This window comes from Rhodnius prolixus, unplaced genomic scaffold (genome assembly GCF_049639745.1).
Source record: "Rhodnius prolixus isolate KJV_2025 unplaced genomic scaffold, Rpr scaffold_3, whole genome shotgun sequence".
NCBI classification, from domain to species: Eukaryota; Metazoa; Arthropoda; class Insecta; order Hemiptera; family Reduviidae; genus Rhodnius; species Rhodnius prolixus.
The window spans coordinates 28,046,650-28,069,984 of NW_027411603.1; the positions used below are offsets into that span (position 1 = coordinate 28,046,650).

A 23,335-nucleotide genomic window follows, 5' to 3' on the forward strand; every position below is an offset into this window, starting at 1 on the left:
TTGTGGTGTATGTATGTAATTTTAAAAACATTCTTATAATTAATTATTTGTTTTAGTTGTGACTACCACCTCAGATGATCAGTTAGGCCAATGAATATGTCTGACATATACGTTCTTTTGATTGTTTAAAATGTGTTGAATTTTTTCTAATTAAGTCTAACCCAATTCTTATTTATTATCCTTATTATTATTAAAAGTGGGAAATTAAAAGGGCATTACAAATTAATTTATTTCTTTATTGTAATTCTTAACAAATACATTCTTCAGACAGAACCAACAATTTCTGTTCTGAGCAGACTTTTCTGCAGATAACTAAATGTCGATAAGCTGATACAATCGTCATACTTCTAAAAATTAATGATGAATTTAAGCTTATTAAATATTTATTTATTAAAACACTGGTTTATATTTAAATGATGTAATTGTAAGGCAGCTGTACATGCACATTTTCAGAGTCTTCCTTTCGGATCGAATCTGCTCATCAGAAATAATTCAACACAGAAAACAACAATTTATTTGTCAGAGTGAAGTAATTCTGAAAGAAATCAACGCAATGAACTTTATTATTTATTTCCTAAATTCATTAATTTCGACTTTTAGAAATGTGAATAGGTAATATTTACCAGCTTTCGGTTTGATTTGACGTGATTCGCCTTAAAGACGGTGGTAATTCATCATTTTTAAGAAATGGTGTCTTTGTATTTGTTGCCTTTATGTGAAGTAAATTATTTCCAAAATCTATTAAACACTAATGATAGTACATTTATTTAATATATTTTTCAATCCACCAACAAAATATTTATAAAAATGAAATGGTTTTATTAATCGAAGTATTCTTTGCCTTAATTAAAGAACTACCAAAGAAGCCTGATTGGAAATCACATCACTATTTCACTTCTTTGTACTCAAACTTAGAGTACGGTTCTCAGACTTAGTGTACAGTTACTTTTAAGCAACACAATCCTTTCCTTACGCCAAAATATGCCGTCAGAAAATGAAAGGGAATGAAACAGCCGACCAACTGGCCAGGAACAGAGCTAACACTCTTTTCATTGGCCCGAAACCTGTCCTGGGGATACGCCAAGGATGCAGTTCGTGCGGCTCTCAGAGATTAGATCTGGAGAGAGCATGAAAAGAACTGGGTGATGAGTCCTGGGGTGAAAAAACAGCAAGGCTATGTTGCCATGGCAGTGTAAACAAAGAACCGAAGTGACTCTCTGCTTGGGTAGGAATCAGATTACTCTGATCACAGGCCTATTCATGGGGCACAGTAGGTTCAGGAAGCATCTACACAAGGTGGAGCTTAGCTCGGAACCTTAGGACTGATTGTTTCAGGAAGAGGAGGAAACGGCCTCTCACCTATTGTTCGATTGCCTTGCAATCGAGTGGTTGAGCTGTGAAACCTTTGGCTTTTTGAGACCAAAGGAAATAGTAGCGCAAAAAGAACCAGTAGGGAATGTACTCAACCTTTTTAGTAGGGGAGGCACATCTACTAGATCCAAAAAATGGAAGGCACAATTAGTCTCTTGTGGCTGCGGTGCCGTGTGGCATAGGTCCCTTCACTTTTCTAATCTTAATCTTAAACTAGTCAAATTAAGATGTTTACAAAATAACTGTAAACTCGAAGTAGCAGCCAAGACTTTTTAAATAAATAAAACCTCTATGTATGCGAAACATATGTTCGAAGTGTCTTCTCTAAAATAGAAATCACGTGTTTATGGCTGCCTTCAGAATTTTAACAGTAAGTTTTGACTGCAAGCATTACTAAAATCTAAATTTATTACTATTTTTTTTTAATTATATTTATTTTTGTTAGGATTTCTTTACTATTCACTAAGAAATAGCAATAACCCACTATTTATGGCTTTGAGAATCAGTACTCAAGGATTGCTTTTGTGGGAAGATGTAAAGATTTAATTATTATATAAAGTCATTATACGGTTAAAAGGACCAAATACTAGATTTGAGATGCATAAAATATATCAGCTACAAGTAGTTTTCTATCTTTAAGTTGAACTTAATCAAAGTTTATATTTAAAGATGCAATTTCTACAATAATGTAACTAGAAAGTAGACAGTTGAAAGATCATATTAATACAAACCTTATGCTTCTTAAGGTTATCTAGTCCAATAATAATTTCTACGTGATCCGTATTTACGATTGCGAACGATGCTAAAAATACTACATCTTCAATCGTCAAAAGAGCCAAATTTATTCTGCCATGTATACGCTGTGTGCCTAAACCTATGAAATAATTGACTTTTAAAAATAAAATGAAATAAAAAAAATATATATATAAAGTTTTTTCTTTAATCATCCAATGTTAATATAGGAAGCTATGTCTTTTCTTTTAAGTTAAAACCTAACACAGCATTGTAATATCTCCAAAACAGTCTATTTCTTTATTTCTGTCAATACTCGATTTGTTTCTTGGTTTACGAGAAGTTTCGAAAATATATGTAACAAACTTCAGTTTAAAAATTAACAAACACCACAATTTGAAACAGTTAATTTAAAAATAAATCATTTCTAACATCAAAATAGAATTCTGGAGACTATAATAAGAATGTTTACTCTAAGGAAAAAAAAAAGTTGTCTCTTAGAAAGAAATCACTTTAAATTTACAACATCAGGGAAAGATTCATGAGGGAGGCCATCACATATTACAGACTCTCCAAAGTAATGTTTATCATTCATAGTTTCTTAAATACAATTTTTAAGTAATGTATTCGTCACTTATAGATTATTCCAATAAGATTTTTATACGTAGATAAATAATTATCAAAAGTATAATTAACAAGACAAATCTTCAGCATCCTTCCCTTTATGTGATGCGAATAGATAATTAATTTTGCTGTCATTTTCACCCCAAAATTCAGATAAAGAAATAAAAAAATTTACAAGTCAATGAAGTTATTAATAAAACAAATTACCTTTCGCTGAACCTCCATATTTTGAATCAACCAATCTTAGACATCCAATTTTTTGAGCTAAGGTTTCAGTCATTGTTGTAATTTCCGCAGCTAAAGGAAATAAAAAATTAATCACATATTTTCCTTAATTTAACTAGAGTAAGGATGCTTCCATACCTACAGCTTCCAAAAAGAGGCCTCTCTGTTAAGATGTCTACACCGAAGAATTTAAATAGAAAAAATTGGAATAAAAAAGAATTCACATAAGTTTGATTTCATTCCTAAATATGATCCAAATAATCTCAAACTTTGAATATAAATTAATACCAAACTGGATTATCCAAGATAGTACCCTAAGTACTTCGTTCATATGTCTTGCTGTGTTTTGTAACACACTACAATTATTACAGACCACAACAATGCGCTTACTACGTTAATACTCGTATTACTACATTACGCTCCGCTAAGTCTAGCAGTTAAGTATAAATTAGTTAATAATTTTTTAATTAATTAATAGCCAATTTGTATTATGTTAAATTCAATCACCTATTTGAGGAAAACCATCTGACATCCATATACATATAATAAATCCACTCGAGGCCATTGCTCATTAAGTATAGAAAGTGCAATAAGGAAAAGCTATTTTTATTAACGAACAATTATTTAAGGCTGTAATTAGTTAAGTAGGCGAGGATTTCTTTGATTTTTATCCGTCATATTATGAATAGTTACTGTATCTCTGACAAAGTTGGGGCAATAACTCATTAAGAGAGTTTGATTGATCAGTTTGGAGTAAAGATTTCGATTTCAGTTGTTTACCTTCTTCTACTACACTTGCTGATAATAATTTTGTTCTTAAAATTAGCTTTACCTCATGGAACTGTCTATACCTACGCCATTGCTCGCGTAGAGTGGAATTTATTATTATAGATGAGATTGTGTTTATCTCAAACAGGTGATTGAATTTAACATAATACTAATTTACTATTAATTACCATAAAACTAAAAACTATAGCTGACGCAAAAAAAAAAGGCGGTACATTGAGAAATCGAGTGAATCAATCAAACTGTAATGCACATGCTCAAACTGGATGGTTCACAAAAATACCTTGATCCGGGAAATTCGAGCCTCTATCAAGAGTTTTGTTTATTAATCGTTTGTTTTTATTTCTTTATTCTGAATGTGAATGCGTGGCTTCCTCTCTTGCTACACCCTACTGCGCAGGAATATTCCGTAATCACTATATAATATGCTACCTAAAGACACCCTGAACCTTGGTAATAAAATACTTCCACGATGGTTTACTTTCCACCAATAGGATAACCTATCAAGAGGAGACCTTAGAGTTTCAGTAAAAATAATGTAAACGATACCTGAATCTACTAGCGCTATAGCAGGAAATCCATTTACTTTGCAATTGATGTAAAGCCATTGAGTGTGATTGAAAAATTCTGGAAGTAATATTCTAGCTGCTTTTCTGTGATTTCTAACATTCTTATGAACTATTGTCTGCATATCAGAATTGGTTAAACGATGACGAATTGCTTCTGTAGATGGATTTATAATAAATTCCGACGTATTTAAGTACAATTGGAACAATTCTATTAAATCATCTGCAAAAAAGAAATAATAATAACACGTTATTATAAAAAGTTGCTGTCACTTCTAACGGATCACCATCATGTGATTACAGACTACTTGGTAAGTTAATCTCAAAAGAGAAAAAATCATGTAGAAATCAGACGGAAAGACTGGAAGGTAACAGTTACGTTGTTGCAATCAACCAACACTAAGTAGATTGATTAAATATCGAACAAATATACTTATTCGATAAGAATAGACAAAGGCTCAGTAAAAATAAGATACATTTACTAAATAAAATTTGTTTAATGACTAGCATGAATGCTAGTCTATGTTGTATTGTCCAGGTTCTTATGTAAGTAGTTACAAGTCAAGGATTGCTGTTCTTATCTAAGTCAAACCACACATCAATTAACACTTCATAATTTTTAAAAATTATTTTGAATTTCTATTTCTTTTCTGTCCCTAAACGAGGTAATAATCATCCGAAATTAGCACAATGTAGAATATCTTTAATCGAAATTGGAACATCGTTTCGATTTTTGAAAGTTCATTTACCAAATTTTGAGGGGTTTTCAAAAAAAAATTTTTTGAAGGTTTCTGAGTGCTTAATCTTGGAAAGAACCAATTCGATTGTTGAGTCTCAGGGAACTGACTGACTAGCGAACACCCGCAGAATCTAATTTAAATTTTGTACCTAATTTTTTTCAGTATAGAATTATGTTTAGAATGTTGACAACAGGTGTATACATGTTTCTATTTAATTGTCAAAAAATTAAGCCGTTTGAACTTGTCTTAGAGCTGGTATTTTCTTAGTAAAAAATACTCTACAAAACAGTTTCATTTTTTATATCATATTGACTGAAAAATTAATTTTTTTTTCAAACAATTACGAGGGTTTTGACCCCTAAATTCTGAATGCTCCTAAGAGAGGCATTAGACAGAACTTTTAGGGTCACAATGGAAGTGGCTACCAAGCCAATCAGTGTTCTAATCTAACTCTAACCAGAATATTCAAGTTTGTAATTATAAAAGTTAATTCAGTGGCATACATTTCGGCCTGAAATCTAATGAATGATAAAAATAGATTTAAAAAAAAAAACCAACTTGGCTTCAACTGGTGATTGAGGAGCGCATTGATTGTTACTGGATCTATTTTTTCAAAATAACATAAAAATTCAATGTCGTTTGATAATAGATGTGTTATAATGTATATAAATTCTTTTTTATAATCTGCTAAATTTTTAGCTTCAGAATTTTTTCGTTCTTGGACTAAAGTTTTGACATTTAAATCTGCAGCACCTGCAACAGTAAATGAAACTTTTATTTGCATCTTTATTCATTCTGCAAACTATTCGTTACATTATGCAACACGCACCATCCAGCGGGAACCACCAAAACGAAGATGCCAATCAAACATAAGAAAGAAAGAAATACAGAGAGAATAATTTGTATAAAAACCATTTTTTTCCTGACTTAAGGGATCTCACAACGGTTATTGTTGGTAAAAATTCGAAACCGAAGAACTGTAAGATCGTAATATATTACTAGCCTAAAATCATAAAACAATCAAGTCACTAATGTATCATACATTAGTCGTTGAATTTTGATTTACTTAAAAAAAACATTCTTATGGCCAGTAATGTATAATTTTAATTTCCGTCCAGTAGCATTTTAATTCTTTCTTAATATACTAGAAAAAAATTAATAATACACATTTTTCAGTCACATCATTAATTGGCATTGTATGTTTCAAAAATACTTCCTAAATTCGATATCATCCAAACAATTTTTGCTACCCACAGACATCCAATACTCACATTCATCCATTCTCACATTGGCAAGAAGGCTTTTAAATTTCAGATAATATTTTTTGAGAATACCCAACTTGTTTTCATTGATTACTCGACCATTCTGAGATCTAAACTTAAATTCTATTGTAATAAATTAAGGCACTTATTATGTAATAAACAAATATTTGAAGAACACTTACGTGTATTATTTATTTTCTTAGTTTTTGGAAAAAATACCAGATTTTTAAGATCCACATTTAAACTGTTAGTTTCGTTTTCCATTAAAGGTTGTTCATTTAGCATTCTTGAGCACTTTCTTAATGGTGGCCAGCGGTGTGTATGAATTCACCTGTAATTTTTATTATATCTACTAATTTACTTGTAAAATGAGTGTAAAATCTTGTATGAGTGTAAAATCTGACTAAATTGGGATACGAATTTAAAAAGTACTATTCAAGTATATTGATGAGTCGAATAATGAAAATAACTTTGACAACAGTTCGCACTGAATTTGGAGATTCTAATATTGTTAGTTACTTTTGTTATTTTGCATTAGAGCTTCTAAATGTTTACAATTTCTACCAATCTTTAGACGATTCTGCCAATTTCATATTAGTGAAGATATTCGTAAGTAAAGAAAAACTCATTAACCTTGGGAAACGTTTTCTTTTTAACCCGCATAACAGGACTCGAACTTTCCTATGAATAGAAGAAAAGGTAGATTTATCTTGTCAATATCATTTAACTCAACGCTGAATAAAAGTAGATATAAACAAAAATTAGCAATGTTTGGTCACACCAGGATTTGTGAGATGCGAAAACAGTCCTTTTATTAAGTAGAACCATGTAGATGTTAAAGATTTTTTTCAGCTGGAAAGAAATGCTGCCTTGATGGACGAACTCAGTGTATACTCTGTTCCAGATATACGGCAGTTCGATTACACTTAGGGAAGTTCACAGGTTAGGTTTTCAAAATTTTTAGACTTTGAAATTGAGTATCATGTTTACCCAGATTGGTGATACAGAAAACTATTTAATATAATTAATGGCAGCTGGAATTATAGATTTTCTCTTAAGGGCATAAGAATATGTTTCTTAAGCGTAAACTGTGAGTTTGCGAAATCTGGATACTAGGGTTCAAGGAATAATAGGGCAGGACGAAAATTTAGGCAAAATTTAGACTTGAGGAAATGGACACCCTCGAAAAAAAGGCACAGGAACCTAATTCTAAGATACGGATATTAATTAGAGAGCAAGGTTCTATTCAATGTTGTGATCACGACAGTGGTGACCCTGAAATGTGAGAATCACATCTGGATACGTTGTTTCCTAACAGCAGCAGCGACAAATTGACTTGAAAATAGCAAAAAATATCATGGTCCCAAGAATTGCCTGACGTAGTGCATCCGTAGGACGTTTAACAAAGATTTGAAAGCCAATCCGGAGCAGTTACAGTACGGCACACATTATACTACATGGCAATAAATTCAGAGCAAAAATCCAGTAGAAGAACTGCATCGACTAATGGCATTGAGGAAAAATATTGAATTCCTACAATCGAATGACAGATATTATAAATTGGTTTATGCAAATTCTGAGAAGGAAATTCTCAATTGCAGAATTGGCACTAAGCGTAACAACAATTTCGTACCAGAACTTATACATCATGATCAAACATCAACAGGAATCAAAAACTTATTCAACTTTTAGGAGCAGTTTTTGTGAAATTGGAAAGAAAAAGTTCACTTCACTCCAGGAGAAACACATTGCTGGGTGCTGGAATAAAAAGTACGATTATTGGAACCAACTGGTTATTTATGTGACGCTATTATTCACTTGGATACAGCATCCTGCTTGTAGTAAATATCTACATATACGAGTCTTTCTTATCTGCCTTTTACAAACCTAGCAAAATCCAGCATTCTGAGCTCCATCTTGCTGTTCCATTTTCCAATAGCAATAAATATAACTAACTTATTTTTAGTCCAGCACATAAATAAAAATAAAGTTGCATCCATGTTGCGGTACTTTGTTTTAAAAGTTTCCCATGCCATTTTCAAATTGACTTTTCATCAGTCTGGGACAACTTTATTTAAATTTCAATTTCGCTTGATAGATCTACCGAAGTTCTATGATGTTTATCTGCTGCAAACTTTTATGACTTCCACCCTCTGTTGGATATTATATACACGTCTCGAGTGAGTCTTTTTCAACAATTAATTTCGCGAACGGCTTTTTGAGTTGGAAATTGGAAAGCTACATATAACCACAAAAAAAGGTTCCTGTACAAACCGACTTCTACGTACATATTAAACAACAAACAAAACAATGAAACTTCATTGGAAATGACATCGGCACTTTTCGTATTGTTTAATGCAGCTGCAGCTGAGAAAAGGAGAAATTAATAAGAAGTAAACTCTAATCTAAGCTTGAATCCAGTCAGCTGGCGCGAGTAGTAACAACACAAGCCTGACTCACACCATATTCTTAAACGTCATCAATTAGATTAAACGAATGTTTATTAAGTGGTCAGATAAGGTATGGTAATCGTGCAATTAAATGAATTTTTCATCTGAAATATCCCACACTGAGAGCTCTTGAATCCGAAAATGTGGATTTTAAAAAGACTGTTCGTTTGTATCAATACTCTACCTCAAAAATGTAAACAAACAAAAAAATCGAAGTCCAAACTTTGTACTTTGTTTTGACACTACATTTGATACTGACGAAGTGAACGATAGAAACCTAACCTCAACTTTATTGTTTGGCTTTTCTGATTAGTTTTCCATGTCCTTCAGATTTGATGGCGGCTAAGATTTTCTCTACTTCGTGTGAATGTTAATTTACACGTCGAGGTGGGGATAAGCTTCTCACTAAAGTTTCATTTCAACTTAATGTACGGATTTTTAAACAGGAATAATGATTTTAACATCCATTAAAACTATGTCTACTGAGATATCGTTTTTACCAGAGATACATATGTATAAGAATTGCCTTTAAATACAAAAAATGTATGTGCTTATCGAAAGAGTGTTAGTGTCAACCGATTACCTCTCTAAACGAAATTGTCGCAGGAAACTTATTGGTATTGGAAGTGCAAACATAAGACATTCCTCTAACTTGCCAGGTTAGAATAACGAGATCTTCATCACATTAGTAGACAATAATAAAGCGATAGAATTCTTAATTTGAAGAATGTAAGTAAAAAAAAGGAAGAGTGGACTCTAATTTGAGTTGATTTTGAGTTTTTTGTTTCTAATAATTAGTGCAACGATTTGGCACCGGAGTCATTTTCAGTGCACTGCTCTCCTAGCAACTGGATTCGAACCCCGGTGTCCCTGCGAGGGTGTTCAGTGAAATAAGTTTTCTTCACATTTACAAATACAGGCCCAAATTTTATTCTTATCAATATTAAACAGGTGGCAAGCCAGTTCACTTATCAGTATACTGAACTATAAACTTAAACTATACTTGTCATACTTGAGAGAGGCAGTGTGTGACGGGTTGTACATATAATCGAACATCTGTTTGATATTTGCGTCCCGTTCCTCTAAAGTGTTATTTTAGTAAAATGGTCGATTCTAATTCTCATTAATTATCAAGAAGGACGAAATGGATTGGCCAAAATCCCTCAAATTACAGTTCTACTTTCTAAAAGGATTTTTTTTGTAGATTCTATCGAAAATGTTCTCTACTATTTTCTTTAAAACTTCACATTTACATTTAGTGCATCTTGTCCTGTAACTTTTACTTATAAGAATTCGTTTTAGGGCAGTTCTTAGGAAGGTTGGCTGTAGATTTGCTACTAATAGGTCACTTTATTGAAATACGATTTTATGGACGTTTAAATATGAATAAGAAGTAAATGTATTTGGAAATTATAAGTTCACAACTGTGTTTTGTATCAAGGTAATGACCTAGAAGCAACTGTAGCCTTGAATAATTTGCCTTAGAGTGATAATTCTATCTATTAACATATATATGCAGAAAAAAGACTGACTTGTACTGCTTCGAGGCTTATGAGAATCTCTTTGCTAGTGCAATCTGGTTTTGATATAAACTTCACAATTTAATTCCCAGGAATAGGGTTAATTTCATTTTTCATCAAGTACACTTTTGCACTATACAATTTATTTTTAAAAAAAATAAAAAAAGGAAATTTAAAACTGTAAATTTGGAAAAATAATTTATCGAATGAAGTGACAAGTCATCTTTGATTTATACCTAAATTTAGATAAACACATGTTCATTTAAACATCTGAATTAAATATTTAAATTAATTTTGTAGAATATCTTGTCATGTTCATCTGCTAATAAAATTGGTTAAACAAAAATCACAAGAACTCACACTGCTTTCACTTGCAGTAATTTTAATTAATTAATTTGTTTATTTATTTTGCAACTGTAATAGATACAACAAGCAAAAGGGATGAGAGTAAGGAGATGGCGCAAATACACGTGCTCGCACATATATGCGCTTACATACACGTGCGCCAAGAGGCGTGAGTGGAGTGAACGACGACCATCCAGTGATGGAAGCCGTTAGTTCGCCACGTTGGCAAGCTTACACAGCAACCATCCTAGGAGGTCGGCGTTATATGTTGAGATGATCGCGTGGCCACCACCGCTTTAGGTCTGCGCTGTGGATTTGAAGGAAGTGTTGTAGTAGACATGTTGTGGATCAGAGGGTTGTAATGACTCTGTAGATTTGAGTGGAGTTTTGTGTACCGAGATTGGGGCTATTTCAGAAACGAGAGGAATATTGAGATCAGAGTGTATAGTATGATTGGAGACGTAGAAGGGAGCGTTAACTATTGTTCTTAGAATTTTTGATTGTAAGGACTGAAATCGGTTGATGTTCGATTTTTTGGCACTTCCGTAGAGTTGTAACCCATATTGGGACAAGTGGGGCGGTATATAGTGTTCGTTTGTTCGTCAGGGTCAGTTTTGATCGTTTGTCGAGTAGCCTTTTCAACATTTTATATCTGAGATTGAGGTCAATTCGTTTGAGTCTCGTGTGGTGGTTCCATGTTAGTCGCTTGTCAAGATGTAGTCCGAGATGCAGAAATTTAGTAATTAGTTTTAAATATAACAGCGAAACAGAATTAACAGAAATGAAATGAAGTAATAAATAAAGAATGCAATAAACAGAATTAAGCGAAAGTGAAATTAGTTTTCTCGAGCGTTTAGTAAAATCTTTACTTCTTTGTCGCTAAACTATTAACTTAAACTAAATCAAAGAAAAGAATGCTTAAAGAAAAAGTTTACGGAGAACCTTTATTTTATCACATCAATTAATTGACAAAATTTCTTTTAATAGACTAAATATGGCTTCTAAGTTTGGCTACTAGAGTGCAGGATCTGCTCTCAAAATCCCAAATAATCCAGTGTAACTGTTAAAAAAGAATACGTTTAAGGAAGCGTTAGACCTTGAGGAACTCTTAAGATCCACCAAATCAATATTCCTTACATAAAAATAAAAACTTTCACAACATATTGATAGCTAAACCCAAGGAACTTTATTGAGTACTCTAAACGAGTACGAGAAAACCTACTTTATACGAGGGTCGTTTGAAAAGTCCGTGCAAAGTCAGAGAGATAGCACTACTTGCGCGTATCGAGGTTATGTTTAGTTAGTAGCATCTCTTGGAAGAACACACAGCAAGTTTCAGCCAGATCGGTCTATTTCTTTGTGTTTGGCATTCGTTTGAATCGAGGAAGTCGAGTGATTTTCAAAAAATAGACGAAAAAGAATTTCGTGTGTTGATTAAACACTACTTTATGAAAGGCAAAACGCCTCAGGAGACTAAAGAGAAGCTTGATAAACATTATGGTGACTCTGCACCTTCGATTAGAACAGTTTATAAGTGGTTTCAAAATTTTCGGAGTGGCCATATGGGCACAAGTGACGCTAAACGTTCTGGACGCCCTGTTGAGGTTACTACTCCAGAAATCATTGATAAAATCCATGATATGGTGATGGATGACAGAAGAGTGAAGGTGCGTGAGATTGCTAGTGCTGTGGGCATCTCGAATGAACGGGTACATAATATTTTGCATCAACATTTGGACATGACAAAGCTATCCGCAAGATGGGTGCCGCGATTGCTCACGCTTGACCAAAAACGAAATCGTGTGAAGTGTTGCAAGGACGGTTTGCAGCTGTTCCAGAAGAATCCGCAGGACTTTAAGCGTCGTTTCGTCACTGTGGATGAAACATGGATACATCACTACACTACACTTATTCAAACGAGGAGGTGATTGCAGAAACGAATGGCTATTTTTCAGACTTGGACAAATCCTATTATTCGGAAGGGATCAACAAACTAGAGCAGCGTTGGACGAAGTGTATAAGCCTAAAAGGAGACTATGTTGAAAAATAAAAAAGGTTTACCCCAAAAAATTAAGTAGTTTTTATTTTTGCACGGACTTTTCAAACGACCCTCGTACGAGTTGAAATTTAATCCATTGGCAAGCGCTTGGAAAGTTAATGTAACATGTAATTTTGAGTGTTAGAACCTGTTTTGTTACCCTGAAACCGCATTTCAGTACATAGTTTAACTTCCGCTTACCCCCCACAAAAAATCCGCAATTTTCCATAGATGTACTGAACAAGTTTCCATTTTCTCTCGGCAAGATCAAGAAGACAGAATAGAATTGAAGGATAAACAAGTAAAAAAAGTCCACAAGTTTAAGTACCTGGGATCTGTTGTTGAGATCGGTGTTAGTTCTAAATCAGAGGTGGATAGAAGAATCAGAGAAGGGAAAAGAGTCATAGGAATGTTCAATCCAGCGCTGTGGAATAAAAGTATTTCCCGAAGCACAAAGCACCTAATTTAGAAGGCCATATTTGAAAGTATTGTGCTATATGGAGCAGAGACCTGGACTCTAAATAAAAAAGAAAGAAATAGATTGCTATCCACCGAAATGGACTACTGGAGAAGGTCAGCAGGTAGATCCAGATGGGGAAAAATAAGATTAGAACAGTTTTGAATGTCCAACAAAATATCCTTCAATCTACAGCAGCTTAAGCAGCTAAAATGGTTGGGTCATTTGTTAAGGATGGGTGAAGACAGACACCCAAAGGCAGTGTATGAGATGACGGTTGAGAGAAGAAGAAGAAGGGGAAGACCTAGGACCAAGTGGAAAGACTCCGTATTGGAATCCCTGGTGGGATACGGCTTGAGGGAGGCCGATGCCGCGAATAAGGAGAAATGGAAGGATCGGCTCGGATGGTAGGTTGAGAGGGATCTGCTACGTGTAGAAATAAAACCTCTTGGAAAAAAAAAAGATCAAGAAGTGAGAGAGAGGTTGAGGGTTATCAGGAACCCAGAACAAGTCTTCCTATTAGCCTGCTCCCAAGACCAATTGTCCGGGAAGAACGACGAGAAGATAGAGCACTGATTTTGCTCCCAGAATATTTTGTTTAAAAAAATAATAATACTAACAATAAGTTGTAAGGAAATGGCTAACCATTTTTTTCAAATTCTTTATTTTATTCCCATATAAACTACACCTCAATGTAGTCAATGTTTTGATATCTCCAATTCACAAAATGGCGCTCAATTCATAAATAGTAATTAAAAATTAGTAATAAGTAATCTCTTATTTAATTTTACAGTTTGTTTGCTTTAATTGCCCATTATTAACATGAGGGTATAACAACATTTATTATTGGACTCAGCCTTTTATCTGAAAGAGGCCATGTGGCACTCAGTAATGAAATTGGTTTACTTAAAAACCTCCATAGTTTCAATAAACAACTATTGAAGTGCTAAGTATAATTTAATGTAATTAATAGCACGCGATTGTAATTTAGTGTCTATTCTAAATTCATCACCAGAATACATATCTTTTTCGAGTTAAATTACATCTTAAATAGATCATCATTTATATAAAAAAAACATCTGTCTTCCGGTTTTACTGACTTTTTAATGACATAATTTACTTTAATTATTACTTTGAATCCTTAATTGATTTTTGAATAATTATGAAAACATGGATTCTAAGGAGTATTTTTACTTGAAAAGAGAAAACCAATAATAAAATCTTTGTATCAAATTTACGCCAGTTTTGTTTGGATGTAATCATTTTCTACAATCCAGATGATTTTACTTTATTTTTTTATGTCTTTCCATCCATGGTATTGATATCAAGCAAAAGCGGCTAAAAGTATATTTAGAAAGACTTTAGTACTTGGATCACATTTGCTTTCTTTACTAACTTGTCTACACTATTGTTCACTGAACTTAATTCCTAGGCTAGGATGAGTAACTTAATCAGCACATTACATACCTAGATCTATTTAAAAAGTAATTAGTGTCTTCGCTTAATGTGTTCGTTCACTATCTAATTTCAGTTTTTAAGATCGGAAGAAGCTAAGTTAGACATTTATTCCTTCCAGACACAACTCAAACGATTTAGCAAACCATTTTCAGTTAAAAGCCATTCTAAAACTGCAACTTTATTTAACAATTTTAATATATTTATTTATTTATTTTCTTTCGCTCCAACGACTTTTTGCTTTCACTCACGATATTAGTTGCGATCGCGTCAAATTATCGACATCGAATAATTGGTCCGTATAAGTTTCTGTGGTCAACATAAATCTAAAACGAAAAACCGCAAGGGGTTTGAATTTGATACATTGTTGTGGTGCCGCTATCGGATCCGAAAATAAACATCCAACGGTAACTATCAATTTACTGAATCGTTTTTTATCAGCTTTAAGCGACTTTATCGAAATTAGTTCTTACAATTACCTTTTACTTGACAGACTTATTACTTGTGAGACAGGATGTATACAGTGCCAACACTGTGACACTAAGAATAATATAATGCACAATATAAATAACATTTCGCTGAAAATGAACGAACTTAAACATTGCACTCAATACAAAAATTAATCTTTTACAAAGTTTGAAAGAGAAACATTAAATTAATATAATCTTACATACTTAATACGTAATCAAAGTCAGAGAAATAAAAGTAAATATGGCCAAACTAATCTGCTTAAATAAACAAATATTCTGTTATACAGGGTGTATACGGAGGAGTGGTCGAAACTTCGGGAGGTGATTCAGCAGCTCAAATGCAATAAAAAATATTCTCTTCACTTTGGCCCGATTCTCAATAGTGTCCAAGATATTTGCATTTTTAACTTTTCCGTCGATATTCGCGTTTTTCACCATAAAAACGGCCGTAACTTTTCTATCCTTTATCCTACAACAAATCTGCTTATTCCAAACGAAAGAGCATTAAATTTCCTATAAATATGTTCAATATAGAGCCTCATAACGTTTCTTATAACAATGAAATTTTTACTTTAATGTCTAAAAAATTCGTTCTCGATGATTTTTGTTAAATTTTTCAACTGCATTCTTTCAATGATTAATGAATGAAGGAGTCACATAATTTCAGAAAAAGTTGCGCATTTATTGAGCTTCAAGATCATATGGATTTTTTTGGTTTTTAATAAAACCCTACCCCGAACAGAGGGGTGTAAATGCAGAAAACTGGGATTTGCGTAACCGACTTTTCACTACTAATTTACTCAAATTATTATTTAATAAAACGGAAGTAAAAAATAAAGTAGCAATAAAACGCAGTAGTTGACTATAATTGTTTATGCAACTTATTTTAATGACATAATGGAGGTTTTTTTTCATCAAAATTAATTAATAATAATTCAAAAATAAAATGGTTATTTTCTTTTTGTTCGTTCTCCAAAAATTGATTGATTTTGAATTAATATTAATTAACTTTGATGAAAAAAACCCTCCATTTTGTCGTTAAAATATGTTGCACAAATAATTGTAGTCAAGAAACTAAAAATTTGCCACAATTCTTTCCCACTACCTTGTTTGAATAGTTCGAACGATTTTTGTAGCAATTTTAACTAGGCATCTGCCTATAATACTTTTTCACTTCTGTGTTTTATTGCTACTTTATTTTTTACTTCCGTTTTATAAAATAATAATTGTACTAAACTAAAATGGTTACTAAAATGGTAAAAATTGATATTTGTGTAAATTAGAATGAAAAGTCAGTTCGCAAATCCCAGTTTTCTGCATTTACACCCCTGTGTTCGGGGTAGGGTTTTATTAAAAACCAAAAAAATCCATATGATCTTGAAGCTCAATAAATGCGCAACTTTTTCTGAAATTATGTGACTCCTTCATTCATTAATCATTGAAAGAATGCAGTTGAAAAATTTAACAAAAATCATCGAGAATGAATTTTTTAGACATTAAAGTAAAAATTTCATTGTTATAAGAAACGTTATGAGGCTCTATATTGAACATATTTATAGGAAATTTAATGCTCTTTCGTTTGGAATAAGCAGATTTGTTGTAGGATAAAGGATAGAAAAGTTACGGCCGTTTTTATGGCGAAAAACGCGAATGTTGACGGAAAAGTTAAAAATGCAAATATCTTGGACACTATTGAGAATTGGGCCAAAGTGAAGAGAATATTTTTTGTTGCATTTGAGCTGCTGAATCACCTCCCGAAGTTTCGACCACTCCTCCGTATACACCCTGTATACACTCATATCGCATTCTGTTATTGCAGGTTACTTTTAAATTCTCTTCAAAGTTATGATAGGTTCTAAATTAAGGTAGCTTCGTAATTATAAAAATAATAAAATGATTTTATTAGAAGCAAGTTTCCAGAACAGAAGTGGAATCGTTTTCTGATAAAAGTTTTAAACGAAAGTGGTGAGCTTAAAATACTGTTGAAACCAACTGGATATGACTAACCAAAAATATTCTGCGAAGCCATACCGAAAAGTCTTACTGCCGGTATTACTTATTTTTACTTATTTTTCCAATTGCAATATATGTAATCGTTTTTCTGGGATTTAAACCTGGAAACCTTTGCTTGAATCGTATGAAATGACTGAATTTAGGTAGCTCCCTGAAATGGCAGATGACACTCTTCGAAGGGTTCTTTTAACAGGATCTCAAAAAGATTATTTACCAGGAGAACTGAAAATCCAAAATCTCCTCGACAACGTGACTATACGGGGTGCGGCTATTAAATAACGAGACTATTGCTGTAAAACATTTTATTTTAAATTTTTACATATTTAGTTATTATCACCTTCAATATACACCCCTCCCCTATCCCTACAACGCTCCAAGCGAATTTACCATTGTTCGAAACAGTGCTGGAAGTCTTTTTCTGTGAGCTCCTGCATGATGCGTGCCGCTTTTTCTTTCACAGCTTCAACGGACTGAAATCGTGTCCCTTTTAATGCAGATTTGACTTTGGGGAACAGATAAAAGTCAGGCGAATAAGGCGGATGGCCTAAAACTGGGATGTTGTACTTGGCTAGAAACGTCCTGGACAGACAATGCAGTGTGAGCCGGCGCGTTGTCTTGATGGAGAACCCATGACTTGTTCTTCCACAAATCGGGTCGTTTTTTCCTTACTCTTTCACGGAGTTGACCAAGCACCTCACGGTAATAATGTTGATTAATTATAATCGATATTTCCATCCAGGGCGGTCATCATCTCCGACGTCTTCTCGGCCATCTTGGAAATTCACTCAAAAACCTGCGCACGTGATTAACATTCATCGCCATAAACTTCTTTTAATAAAAGATAAGTTTCAGTAGCGGTTTTACCCAGTTTCATGTGAAATTTCACCACAATTTGTAGCTCTACTACATGTGTAGTTACATGTTTTCGGCAAAACGAAACTAGCACCTCTTACACAAACATCGGTTTCGGTCAGACAGATTTCTCTACAAACACGTGAGACGCTGCAATCGAAAGAGATAGCTTTACATCGCACAGCTGTCGGTCGTCAGGATTTGGCGCATGCATAGTTATTCTTTTGCAGCATCAGTCTCGTTATTTAATAGCCACACCTCGTATTCTTACGAGTGAGTAGAGCAAGGAAACTAATACTTATTTTTGGAGGTATTTCGCAGAAATTTTTGTGTAAATTTCGTTTATTTCTATTTATTGGTTACCAAAAATAATAGTTTAAATAAAGGATGGATTCAATCATAAAAACAATAAATGATAATTAAAAAAGATAACTTATACTTTGGAGTGTTTAAATTAAAATATGATAAACAAATGTGAGAATTTTCGCTAAAGGAAGAACAAATTTTAACCAAAATTACTACTGTCACTTATTGTGTTCACGTTATACCAGACCCACTAAAGATACACGCATAAAAAAATCATGTTTGATCTACAAAGGCATAATTGAGAAATTGATCATGCCTTACAATGGTCAACTCTTCAACCCATCATTCAATAAAATGTGTGATCTGAAAGACTCTAACTTTAAAGATGAAAAACAGATTTGAAAAAAAGTATTACAATTTTAAGTGTGTTTCATTAAAGAATGAGTAGTTATTTTAATTAAATCTAATTTTGTGTCGGAGGAGGGCGGATTTATTTACAATGCCCTTTAATAGGAAATAACGTTGTGTCTAGTTACAGAATAGTATAAACATAACGTGACTGAACGCAATGCAAACGTTGCAATGAGAGATTGCATTTTTATTATTCAAACAGCAATCAGTATCACTGGTATTACGAGAACTCTATCGTGATTCGAATTAAAGGAGGTTTCCCTATGTTTACACACCTTATTGTCCGAACACCCCCTCTCCAGCGGCTGCCACCTCCATTCAGCTCCTCACCATCCCGTACTATGAGACTCTCTATTAGTATGTACTGATAGTGGACTAGTCACTTGCTTCATTGTAATAACTGTGCGGCTAGGTCAGTCGGCTTGTCATTTTATTTATTACAGCTCACTCTGCCACATTGATTATAAACTCTACTTGTTTCTTTATTTACTTTAATAGAATTATGTTCTGATAACGGGTATGATTCAGTGTTACACATAGTGTTTTTTTTTTAACATTGGTGTTTAATATTTTTTAGTTCTGACTCATTTTAAGTCTGAAAGGTAGGCCAAATTGGATTTAAATACCTATTTCTTTAATGCATGAATGTTTAAAATTAAATAATACACTTTGTGTTGAAATTATAAGTTAATATAATCAATTTTGTACGTAATTTAATTCTGTAAAACAAAGTAAATATTAATTAAATATGATAGATCATTGGTTGCAGAGGCAATGACTTAAAACCATTGCGATTTTAGATATCTTTTGTGTTTATAGACAGAGAATGTTGAGTGTAAAATGTAAGCTTTACATGAAGAGTTGTTTCCTGTGATGAAGAGCTAGATCTTGCCTGAGGATTTGCTAAAAACAAATAGAATCATCAACTATCTCTACAAAAATCCCATGTATTGTGTTGTATAGAGTTGAAGATGTCCCTATTTTGTGTTGTCTAGTTGCTAGGCTGGGATACCCGCAGGGACGCCAAGATTTCTTCCAGAAAAAGAGGCCAATCCACTATCTCATCCATGGAGGAAATAAAGACACATCGATTTTAAAAAAAGCATCATTTCTTACGCCCTTACGTCAATTTTTTTGTTTTTTGTTTTTCTTTTAAGTTGCGGCCCTTTCTTTTCAAGCCAAATTGGTTTATTATTATTGAACAATAAGGTCCTCGCAGCTTCTTTAATCTTTACAGGACCCGACCTCAAGTCTTACGTTTTTTTGGGGATTAGCGTACTGGCAAGTACACTTTAGTTCACCTACCCACAATCTTACTATAAAGCTCTATGTTCTGGAGGCAAACCAAGCAGGAAGAACTGGATAGCCTTTCTATTCAGAGCGTACCTACATTTTTCCTTGCAAAACTGAATAAACAATTGCAGCTTCAATATTCAAACAAGCGTGCCTATATTTTTGAGCCTTCAGGGGCAGTAGGTAGCGTGGTGGAAATAAGGGCCGCCCCCATGCTCGCTGATTCCAAAGGCAGCGCCACAACAGTTCATAGCGGACCTTCTTTCTATCACACTCTAGAAGTCGGATATCCTATCTTTCTCCTCAACTTCTGCAACTGTTGTGAGTTCTGCCTTTCAGGAGCTGCTTCCATAGATTCTAAACCGAAGGCAATTACTGAAATCTCTTTCAATCCAGCCACCCTCTTCTGATGTCCGCTTAGCGCAGATCTTCTTCATTCCAAGGATACTTCTGCGACTTCCTCTTTTCCGTTACTCGTAAACCACCTTTGCTTATCTCCCCATTTCTTGCAATTCTAAAGGCGTGACTGTTCCATCTCAGATGGTTCTCTTCTAACTACAATGTTTTCTGCAGACTCTAATTTCTGGATAGCTCTAATGTTACACAGGATCTTGTCTGCTTTGCTCTCTACCCATTTGAGCTAAATCATCGCCATTTTTTTTGGAATTGACTCCTATGTTTTTTGTAAGGTTCTACGTAAGACTCACTGGAATACGCAACGAAAATCCTCTCATTTATCATGTTTTTTTTTGTCTTTCACTAAAAAATTGAACACTTAAATTGTTTTGTGAAAAAAGTTGTATGCGTTCATTAAAGATTCTTCAGTTTATGACTTGTTCCAATAAAATAGTAATAATTATAATATTATCAATACCTAAATTGCGGGTAATCTTTCAATTATTTATTAATTTGTGTATTAATGTTGGGTTTGACTCCTGTACAGGGTCATTCAGATAAGATTGCTCTCATATTATTTAGATATGACAGATTTGCAATATTTCAATCCAATTAGATGTTTAACATTATTATGACCTTCATTATTTTCCTTCAACTCTAATCTTCTTGATGCTCGTATGGTTATTTCAAATTTTAGCTCTTCTTTGACTTTATTGATATTTTATTGGCTATGTTTTGAACATAACATTGCTCGCTACCGAATTTATTTTTGTGTACACGAAATTTGAATTTATCCGGTCCGAAGTTGAACATAACTTCATATTTCTTTTCTCTATTTTTCAAGATAAATTTATTTTGATCACTTATGAACTGTCAAATTTCTTCTCAGGTTGTTTGTTTGTAACTTAAACGCCCTAATTACTTTCTATAATTTATGAAAATACAAAATTGTTTACAAATTAATGTTGACACATATTTAAGACAGAGTAAAGTTTATTTTTATAGGTTGTGAATCTCCGATGCATTTATTATATTTTCTTTTGTGTGATACTTCCTGAAAATGTTTCCTTGTTACAAGTTGAACATAAACTCTTCATGCGTGTTAATGTTAATTAAGGAAATCATACTCCATGACATCTAACCGTAATGAGAGAGTCTCCGAAAAAGTGGTTTTAAGAAAGTGGTGAATGAACAAATTATCTGGAAGACAAAATGTCTCAAGAAGTTGAAAGTTTATGTATTTTGATTCGATGCTCGGTTAATCGGAAATACCTCTTTACTGAATGGATTTTTCACTTTTTTAAAATTCAACTACAAATTTTGCATTTAATCATGTCGTTATACTATTTTTTTAAACCATTTTTCCATTAACCATTCGATTAAAGGCCCTTCTCAAGTCCAAATTCCTTATTGGGATGTACGTACGACATTCACTAAACTTCTATGCATGTAACAAAATCATAACTCTACAACTTTTCAAAATAATGTTTCTTAGATGGATCGTATTAGAGTGGTTGCAGGGTGAGACGCGTGTCTTTAAAACTGGCCGGTTGATCGTCAAAAACTGCACGAAAAAGCGTAACGTTGAAAAACACCCAACTTTGACAATTTTTTTCTCTTTTTCTATAAAAGATAAAATTCCCAAATTTTCTTTAAAATATAGAGCAAACCCTCCTTTATAACTGTAATTTTTTTTGCATCAACCCAGATCTAATAGATTATTATAAAGCGTTAATTATTGGTATGTATTGTACTATATTAAAAATAGTACAATGTTTATAAAAATTAAGGCTGTTTTAAAATTCAAAATTTGAAAGAAATGTATAAGTAAAGACGTAAAAAATTAAATTTCTCTAATCTCTAATTACAACCACAAAGTTTTTTTTTTTTTTTTTTTAATTGATTTGCTATTCACAATCTACAAGAATAGAATTCGTAATAAGTGAATACGATAAAAGAAGTCTTCCTGACTGGATCAACATGAGGAGAGAAGCTGCCCACCGGCAACACTCTCGCTGGAGTTTCTTACTTTACTGGAGATTGTCACGAGGCCAACAGCGTTTCAATCGTCGTGGAGGACGATCTGGAATCGTTGTGGAGGCGAGATTTAGAACAAGAGGATTGGTACAGAATGGAAGAGAGTCAAAGAATTTTCTATACTTAGATTTAGATTCGTCAGTTATATATGAGATTTTGAGATCGTTATGGAGAGTAGAGTTAAGACACATAAAATGGAGAATTTGTAATCTGTCGGAGAATTTTTGATTGGAAGGACTGTATTCTTTGATAATTGGAATGTTTGGTTGAACCCCACAGCTCAAGTCCGTAAGTCCAGATCGGTTTAAGTACACTGTTGTATATTAGTCGTTTATGTTCCAGTGGTAGTTTAGATTGTCTGCCAATTAGACGTAACAGTAATTTGTTTCGTCGGTTGAGTTCTAGTCTTTTCAGTTTAGTGTGCGGATTCCACGTTAGTCTTTTGTCGATGTACATCCCAAGGTAGCGAACTAAATTAGCAGAAGGAAGAGGAATTGAGTTAAAATTTAAAGTGGGACAAGAATTACGACGCAGAGTAAAAGTTATCTATTCGCACTTTTGAGTATTGAATTTGACTCTCCACTTTTTGGCCCAGGGTTCTAGTTTGTTTAGATGATATTGTAGATGAGAGGAGGCTGTAGTGGCGTCTGAGTTAGAAGAGAGAATAGCTGTATCGTCAGCGTAAGTGCAGAGCAGTGTGTTTGAGTCAGTTGGTAGGTCAGATGTGTACACAGTATAGAGAAGCGGTCCGAGAATACTTCCTTGAGGTACACAAGCCCGTGCCAGAGAGTAGTCGGAAGAGGCAGATCCACAACTTATCTTAAAGAAGCGGTCGGTAAGAAATGATAGTATAATCAAGTAATAAGTTGATGGAAGAGCACTCTTTAACTTCCACAATAGTCCTGGGTGCCAGACTCGATCAAAGGCCTGAGCCACGTCGAGAAAGGCCCCACAGCAATATTGTTTCCGCTCCAGAGAGGAAGCAA

At 33.5% G+C, this 23,335-nt stretch overlaps 2 protein-coding genes across 8 annotated transcripts in view; one reads left to right on the forward strand and one right to left on the reverse strand.

The window, feature by feature from the left end:
* Nucleotides 1–402: 402 nt before the first annotated feature.
* On the reverse strand, nt 403–18,920 carry LOC141452322 (protein DDI1 homolog 1-like). 4 transcript variants are annotated; one of them, XM_074124340.1, is made up of 8 exons: nt 18,899–18,920; nt 6,489–6,637; nt 5,603–5,797; nt 4,288–4,527; nt 2,935–3,024; nt 2,103–2,245; nt 624–748; nt 403–535 (listed from the first exon to the last, which is right to left on the reverse strand). In XM_074124340.1, coding segments are annotated over exons 2-8 (897 nt in total). In that variant the 5' UTR covers nt 6,592–6,637; nt 18,899–18,920; the 3' UTR covers nt 403–534. The 4 variants fall into 4 exon arrangements, with proteins under 4 accessions (XP_073980441.1, XP_073980439.1, XP_073980440.1 ...); XM_074124338.1 differs by lacking the exon at nt 18,899–18,920 and adding an exon at nt 10,289–10,517; XM_074124339.1 differs by lacking the exon at nt 18,899–18,920 and adding an exon at nt 6,940–7,078.
* A 46-nt stretch (nt 18,921–18,966) lies between these two features.
* moody (G-protein coupled receptor moody) overlaps nt 18,967–23,335 on the forward strand; it is an 86,895-nt gene continuing 82,526 nt past the window's right edge. For 3 of the 4 annotated variants that reach the window (XM_074124320.1, XM_074124322.1, XM_074124319.1), the window contains exon 1: nt 18,968–19,225. The gene's annotated coding sequence lies outside the window, so the exon portion shown is untranslated. Of the gene's footprint in view, nt 19,226–23,335 lie in introns of all 4 variants that reach the window. The other variant, XM_074124323.1, reaches the window with a different exon arrangement.